This window comes from Branchiostoma belcheri, unplaced genomic scaffold (genome assembly GCF_001625305.1).
Source record: "Branchiostoma belcheri isolate BF01 breed outbred unplaced genomic scaffold, Haploidv18h27 scaffold70, whole genome shotgun sequence".
NCBI classification, from domain to species: Eukaryota; Metazoa; Chordata; class Leptocardii; order Amphioxiformes; family Branchiostomatidae; genus Branchiostoma; species Branchiostoma belcheri.
This window is the reverse complement of record NW_017804354.1, coordinates 278,735-287,260: the sequence shown is the minus strand read 5'-3', so window position 1 is coordinate 287,260 and position 8,526 is coordinate 278,735. Positions and strand designations below refer to the sequence as shown.

The window sequence follows — 8,526 nt, the reverse complement described above, 5'->3', positions numbered from 1 at the left end:
AACTTTTTTATCGGGGTTTCTCTTTTGCACTAAATTGGTGGGGAAAAATTCAGTGCAAAAGAGAAACCCCGATAAAAAAAGCCTAAAAACAAGCTAGAAATAACCCCAAACCCAAACCTCTGCTTGGAGAGTACCGAAGTGCTACGTATAGAGCAGGTAGTTAATAGCAGGAACTATCCAGCCATGGTAGATCCCACAGTTGTTTATGACTGCCTGTTCACCCTCCCATATAGTGTACATCTCATCCACAGTTATACCGTGTGACGTCATCAGGTTCTTGTACACACAAGGGTCATAGGTCAGTTTGTCGCAGCAGTGGAACTGTTTATTCTGTACAGGTGTGATCCCGAGTTTTTCCAGACACATCCCGATGTACACATCCTCTAGAGGCACGGCGGCGGTACGGAGGGACGTTTCGTACAGACGTGGGACCAAATCTGACGATATGACGTACCCTGTCCCTCCCGCAACGTACCATGGGAGTGTATGTTTCGGATAGGTACGGGGTGACAGGTACCATTTGCTGTTGACGTCACGTCTTGGCTCTGCCCCTTTGATGACGAAACCAGTAACCAATCGAGGCTTCCCTTCCAACTTTCTCAGTGTCTTCACTAAGTTACGGACGTTCACATAGGTGTCGTCATCAGTTTTCATCAGGAAGGCCGCCTTCGGACAAAAACTCAAGAACGATTTCAGGGTCATCACAGTCTTGAGGGTGAGATTTTTGTACGAATCGTGGAAGTTTTCTTGAATTATATCTCCGTGCTTGGTGTTTTCCCTTTCTACCGCATGTTGTAGTGTTTTATCATCTGTCGTTCCCAGGGCAAACAGTGTCTTGATCTTGAGCCCAGGTATATTTGAGTCGTTCCCCCAGGTCGCGCGAATCGCCTGTCGGTGGGTCACGTGAGCATGCGCAGTGTGGACAATGATGACAAGGAAAACGTCACTTCCGGCATGTTCACAGACATCCTGACCCGCTGTGGTGAAGCGGTATGGATGTGGATTTATTACGTCTGTTTTCACACCCGTTGTTAGTAGCTGTGTCTGACGAAATTCTCCTGCAGTTTTTTCAGAACCGAAATCCCACCAGACAGCCGAGAGAGTCACCATCAGCATCAGCACCATCAGCATCATCACCATCAGCTGCCGTCCCATCAGCACCATCAGCTGCAGTCCCAACTTTCTGCATGTTTGTTTCATGGGGAATCCTCCACGACAGGTTTTTCTTCCGATCTGCTGTCTTAAAGATATCTGCAAAACATGATAACATTCTACTATTATACTAAATGACATGTGTCAATCAATCTTGTAACAGTATATACATGCTTTATTCGCCCTGTATTAGAATATGGGGCTCCTGTATGGCACCCAGGTCTCACGACAACGCAGCAACGGAAGATCGAAAGGATCCAGAGACGCGCAACTAATATCATTCTTGGCCACAACCTACCCTACGACCAGTCATGCAAAACCCTGAACCTACAAAAAACGCCCCTGCAGTTTTCACGCAAGCTGCTAGAGACACCAAATTTACGTCACTTCTTTGTTATCCCAACGGCTTTCCACCACATAAAAATCATGACTGTAGCATGTTTAAAACAGGAGATACAAAGCCCGGAAGGTCAGCTGCAGTACCAACCCGTGCTTCTCCTATTGGGTCAGTTAGTCCTCACTACTTGTGAGAAATTGGGCTGGTCTCAATCATGATGTTTCTGACTCAAGGAGAAGAGTTGCTGTTACAGTTCTACTCGGTAACCCGTGTGAGTGGTCATACCATTCAGGTGGTGGCACCGTTCACCTTGAAATGGCCAAACGGTCGTGTTATGTGGCAACCGCTAAGTAAAAAGAAAGCGTAACGTGGCAAGCCTTCCTCAGAGATTTAGAATGTGTGCAGTGCATATATCCCCACCTGTGAGACACAAATCGGACAGCAACTTTAGAGATATGTCAGCGCCGATCCGCCCCAAAACGAAGTAATAACTGGACTGTTGACTTCATCACATTGTGAGACTATTGATTTAATGTCAAAGTGTCGCCTCCCAAGGACATGTACGGTGGCCCCTAAGTACACTTGATATTTTTATGCCACTTTTATTTTCTATGGGTACTTTTATTTTCTATGGGTATTTTATTTTCTATGGGTTACTTTTATTTTCTATGGGTTACTTTTATTTTCTATGGGCACTTTTATTTTCTATGGGTACTTTTATTTTCTAGGGGTACTTTTATTTTCTATGGGTACTTTCATTTTCCATGGGCACTTTTATTTTCTCTGGGTTACTTCCATTTTCTATGGGTACTTCTATTTTCTATGGACACTTTTATTTTCTATGAGTACTTGTTTTTTTCTGTGTGTACTTCGCGAAGTTCTTTTGTGGCTGGCAAAGCGACATTCATTTTGTTTTCATGTGGATGCTCCCATTTTTATTATGGGCGGTATATTTCTGTTTACCATTCTAGGCAACTAAATTTATTTTGAACCTATTAAAACATAATATACTTTACACTTTAAGAAAAGTTAGTTTGTTTTGCATGCAATGTTCCACACGTTTATTAATTAGGAGTATTAAATAGTGATTATTACATCCTGGCATAGATTATGTAAATGTTACACAGGACCATACTATTTTCGGGGGTGCTAGGACATATTGTTCAGACTTCCGTCAACATTTCCGTAGCGATATATGGTAAATCACTTCCTCGCTGGATGTAAATTACTCCTTTGTATTAAAAAAAGCCCGTAATCTAAAGCGAGGGTTCATTGCCAATGTTGGGAAAAAAATGCATTGCGGTTTGCTGCCCTCCTACCAACCGCGAACGTTCATCACAATTGCAGTTTACTACATTATGTAACATTAGGACGATGCAAAATTTAATTTTTTTATCATTTCTTTCTAACCTAAGTTGAATCAACCCTACACTACTTCATTGTTGCAAATAAGCACCATTCAGGAATTGTCTAAATATGACGCCTTACGAGTGTGTTTAAAAACCTAGAAAGACAGATGTTAGTCATGTTTGACACGAGTCTATCATATTCAACTGGTTTGACTAGTTCTGTTAGTTTATTAAGCCTTGGTCACAACCCGCCGTACGTGCTTCTGCGTGCTGGTTACGTGCAAAAACGTGGGCAAACGCAGGGCATCCGTGCGTGGTGAGTACCGCCTCCGTACGGAATCCTACGGATTTGGGAGCACGCAGACACGCCGTAGAACTTTAAGTGCCATGTAAAACTTCTGTGAGTGGTCTGCGGATTCACCACCCGTACGTGCGAGTACGGGCGACGCGCGTGCCCCGTACGTACGGTACGTAAGAAGCACGTGTGAGTACGGCCTCCTTACGGTAAAGTTGCAATCGCACAGAGATCGTACGTTGTAACTTGCACAACGAACGATGTACACAACCGCTCACGGCCAGACGTGGCGTGCTGACCACACTCTTTCACCTTGCGCAACCGTGCGAGTGACGTGCGTCGACGCCACTCCTTCCCCACGTTTTCAGAAAAAACGTAGCAGACGTGGCCTCCCAAAAAAACGTACGGAAAAAAGCACGTACGGCGGGTTGTGACCGAGGCTTTAGTGACGCTGAAGAGAGTGATGGTTGTCACCCGAAACATCAGGAAGTAATCTCCATAATTTATCCAGCATTCAATTCACACACCTACATACATGGTAAACACAAAACTAATCAACCATTCAGACATTGTTGGTTTATCTCGAAGACTATGAGAAAGATGAGCACACACACACACATAACAAGAGAGTGCGAGAGAGACATAAACACCTGCACACAGACACTGTCTTGTATTTAATCTATGGCAGGTGAAACATTAACAGGTACCAATTATACAAATGATGACCTAATTTGAATAATTAATGTGAAAATTATGTGATTCCTTATTGGTGAATGATGGGAATTTTATACCTTGTGACATGTGTAAGTTACATAAGGCTAACACCACTATGCATATATTATGTTGATATAATTAAGAGAGTAATTTTACACGCAAAATATTGTCATTTGAATTTAGAAAACCATAAATTAAACTAGATTATGGTGATAACGACCTTATTTACCATAGGCAATGAGACAACTAAGAAAACATATACAAAAACTCATATTTCGTGGAGGTATGAGATCTCAGAATTCTTGTTGGAAGACGCTTTTGGAGGATTAGTGTCACCTGACTAATAACGCAACGACATGTGACAAATAAAAGATAAACTAGCGTTTAACATAATTTTGAATGCAACTTTCAGCTGTGTGCTAGCTGTGAACTAGGTTTAAATACCTTTCTAATCTGCATATTGGTGGTAACAAGCATGGCGTGCATGAGTTCAAAATCTGTCTCAAGTGAGTGCACGTCTCTGTTAACTACTTACTATTAAATAATTGTTGTTGTTTTTCCAACATGTAATCACAAGACTTGGTGCCTAACTTTTTTAAACTTATATTAATGCCGCCACCAACACGGGACAATACAATACTCATTTTCACCTGAGCGAAGTGATGAAAGTGCCTTTCCCAAGATCGGTGGCATGTCAGGACTCGAACCCTGGACCTCTAGGTTCCGAGTCGAGCACTCTACCGCTACGCCACACGGCCCCACTGATAAACAATTATAGTTTAAGACATATAGTGACATTTCAGTAGTAAACAGGTACATACATTTGTTATGTTGTCTGTATTGCTGGAGTTATCCCTCTAGCTGTCCTTGTGTATGTATAAGTGAAACGCAAACTCTAAGAATCAGATAAAGCATGATCTGATACAGTTCACCTTAGCTATATATCTTGGATCCCCATACTTTCATTCTCTCATACATATAATCAATATGTGACGTTAGATATGGATATGTAGTTATTGTTGTTGTTCACTGCTATGATGTACACGTACGTGTAAATTTACTATTAGACACTGTGACGGCTAACAACATAATCTCCAAACCTTGCACATATCGACAGTTGAATATTAACATCCCACGGATGCGTGAAGGTGTAACTAAATATTAGTAAGTTACAGAGTGAGAAATACAACAGGTTTCAAATTAGGTGAGTGACTGTACCTCAGAGAATGGCGTTTTCCTACTGTAAGAGTCCTGTAATGATGATCAGCTGTTTTCACATTCGCAAAGAAATTTCCAAAAATGCCACTGGTATTTTACATTTGGATGTGATCGCCCACTTCCGGCTGAGTACCAGTGATCTGAAGTGGTCCGACCGGTTTGGTTAGTGTTAGGTCTCGAACCGGAGTTTCTAACTTTGATTTTTGTCTGTAGGCCGGCACCACCAGGCCGACCATTTCACCAATCATAGTACCATTATTCCGTAGCTGTAGCTATCCGAGGTTTGAGTTTATGAATGCCGTCTACACTAGACTTTGTCAGCACTGGAATTCCAGTGCTGGGGTGGCTTCAGCTCTGGAATAGAGCCGTTCAGCTCTGGAAAGCGAGAGCTGAAAAGAGGTCAGCACTGGAATTCCAGTGCTAAAAAGTCTCAGCACTGGAAGTGGAATTACGAATGTTCCGCACTGGAAACCGAGTGCTGAGGCCACCGTCTCTGAGTTATGATTATACTTAGGGACTGTGCCATATTTACCGGGGAGGGGGCCGGTCGTCCGGGGTAGCGTAATTTTTTTTCCTAGGCCTTCCCCCCAGGGCCAAAAAAATTGTCCTAGGCCCTCCCTCCGGCTAAAAAAAAATTTCCTAGGCCCTCCCCACGGCATGAATGATAGAAAGTGAAATTTCGTATGGGGAGGACGAGATGTGTCTCTAGTGGTCAGGTCTACTTGCAAAATTTTGCCAAAGGGAGAGAGCCGTTTGTCAGAAGAGCACTTAAATATCCAGATGACGTCAACACGGACCCTAACATGACGGGAATTTCATATCAACGACTTGTTGTTTTGAATTTCATTTTAAGACTGTCCCAGAGTGGTGGTTCTGTGAGTTTGTGTAAGGCCACAGCAAGTAAATTTTATGGATCACATCCTCCACAGACTCCAAATCTAATGCGAGCGGGCCGAAAAAATAAGGTTCCTACATTTTAAAAATTTGACTCAATCATTGTACAGATGGTTTTGTGTTGACTTCAATGCTCCTATCATAGCATTTGGGTCTTTAATAGGATGCCTAGACCTGTTTCTTTCGCCGTTGCTTCATATTTTTTCTTATAAAAAAAATCCGAGAACCAACAAATTAACTTGATATGGCCTAAACTCTCCTAAATAAAATTGACACCACTGCTTGAGCTGCGAAGCCGCTTGTGTCGGAGGTATCAAATACCATTTACGTTCCCCAATTATATATGGAGAAAACAACTTGGTTACAGTCTATTTGACTGGAGCGAAACTAATTATGGACAGAAAGTTTTCATTCCTGTTGTTTACTTGGTATAATTTTATTAAGTGCAACTCAGTACCAGTAAAAACAGCTTCAGTCCTTGCTACTTCGTCTTAGTACGGAGTCAGTACACCTGTCACGGGTAGGAACATAAAGACTTTTTTATGAAAAACTTAAACTGTTTCATGCTGATAGACATAGATTTATTGAACCTTGAAAAATTTACAAAGATTAAAACGACTTTGACCCTGTGTTGGAGATTACAGTTTAAACTTGACTTCTACTAACACAGATGAACTTTTCTGATGTGCGTTTGTTGACGTTTTGTCTCAGAGACGGGCTGCTTGACAGATGTACCTCTTGTAGTAGAAGCAATCAGCGTCGTCCCACAGGGGGTAGCCGGTTGGTTCTGACCAGTACTGGACGCAATTGTCCCACAGAAGCCAGTCAACGTTACTGGGCTCTCCTGGGTTCCAGGCCTGGTGGAAAAGAAATATTGTTTAATGACAAAATAACATCAACAACAGACAACTAAATCATTATGAAAAACTTAAACTGTTCTCCAACTCACCAGAAATTTTCGACTGAATCACTGTCTTCCTCAGCTATCTGACCCAAATGCTGTGGACACGTGATTATTCCCACGTGTGACGTCAGCAAAGGGTCAAAGGTTGTCTGAAGTCGATATCGCCCCCCGTCCCGGTTGAGCGATGGTTGAAGTGCCCTGATGTATATGGCCTCTTTTATGCCTCTCTTGAAGTAATCCTGTTCGGTATCCAAGATTCTGACCGCCTCCAGATCCACTGTGTGTCCCAGTGATTCTATGTTCAACCATCGCTCAACCGGGACGGGGGGCGATATCGACTTCAGACAACCTTTGACCCTTTGCTGACGTCACACGTGGGAAAAATCACGTGTCCACAGCATTTGGGTCAGTTAGCTGAGGAAGACTGAGTGATTCAGTCGAAAATTACTTCAACAAAAACTAGAGAAAACAATGATAGTAAACTAGTACGGTAGAAAACAAGCGACAGGAAAGAAGTGTGTAATATAACAGAACTAGCACCAACCTGGTAGTCATAGGTGTGCAGTTGAGACCCGTCCATCCACTGCCAGTCCGTGTACCCTGTGCCTTCCCACATGCCGATCCAGTAATCTTCGTTGCCTCCATCGGTCCTGACCAGTTCTCTCAGAGCGACGTCCAGTTCTCGTGTCTTGGGCATGGCCAGTATGGCTCCGTCCTCCAGGCAGGCCAGGCGGGCACCGTCATGGGACAACTCCTGGGAGACGAGCCGGATGCAGGTCCCGACGAGCGGCCGGTAGCCGGCTGGGCAGACGGCAGCTGAAACATGAATGTATGAATGAACTTTATTACTCGACAATCGTACATGGTACAATGTGTGGCAGTAATACAACAACACTACAAAACTAAACTATCTTATTACATTTCTTACTACAAACTACTATCTATACAGTACATGAGTTACAATATGATCATGTATTGATGATATGGTCTCGCTTATGAAATAAAGTGTACAGAATTTTGGCCTACGTAAGCAGATATGGTAGTTGGACATGACAATAATTCATGGAATGTATCGTACTGTGTACCAGACTGGGTGAACTTTGTCTTAGTGGTAATAGTCTGTAACAGTGTATCTCTTTCTTTATTATAGATGGGACAAGTCATAACAAAGTGAAATACATCTTCAATACTCTCATTACATGTGGGACACAGTCTCTGAGTGGCTGGTATGTTGTGGTGTCGACCTTTTTCGATTTGAAGACAATGCGTGTCAACATGAACCTAAGGCCACAGCAAGTAAATTTTATGAATGACATCCTACGCAGACTCCAAATCTAATGCGAGCGGGCGAAAGAAAACAAGGCGGGCCGAAAAAAAATAAGGTTCCTACATTTTAAAATTTTGACTCAATCATACCTACAATCATACCTACCATCAAAAAATACCTACAAAAATTGGGTGCCAGGAAAAATATGGGTGCACAGGTCCAATTTTTGGTGCACTAAGGTGCACATACACCCAGTATTTCGAGCCCTGTATGTACATGTCTACCTACGTGGTTATGAAAAACTTAAACTTTTCTCCAACTCAAAATTTGACTCACCAGAAAATTTCGACTGAATCACTCAGTCTTCCTCAGCTATCTGACCCAAATGCTGTGGAC

At 42.7% G+C, this 8,526-nt stretch overlaps 2 protein-coding genes across 2 annotated transcripts in view; both read right to left on the bottom strand.

The window, feature by feature from the left end:
* Positions 1-81: 81 nt before the first annotated feature.
* Positions 82-1,165, bottom strand: LOC109484833 (beta-1,3-galactosyltransferase 1-like). The gene has a single exon (XM_019788190.1). The coding sequence runs from the start codon at positions 1,162-1,164 to the stop codon at positions 142-144; it is 1,023 nt and encodes a 340-aa protein (XP_019643749.1). The 5' UTR covers position 1,165; the 3' UTR covers positions 82-141.
* A 5,427-nt stretch (positions 1,166-6,592) lies between these two features.
* LOC109484780 (C-type lectin lectoxin-Thr1-like) overlaps positions 6,593-8,526 on the bottom strand; it is a 3,353-nt gene continuing 1,419 nt past the window's right edge. The window contains exons 3-4 of the mRNA XM_019788145.1: positions 7,408-7,679; positions 6,593-6,816 (exon numbers count right to left, since the gene is read on the bottom strand). Of these exons, the coding sequence (XP_019643704.1) occupies positions 6,667-6,816; positions 7,408-7,679 (422 nt within the window). The 3' untranslated portion in view covers positions 6,593-6,666. The remainder of the gene's footprint in view (positions 6,817-7,407; positions 7,680-8,526) is intronic.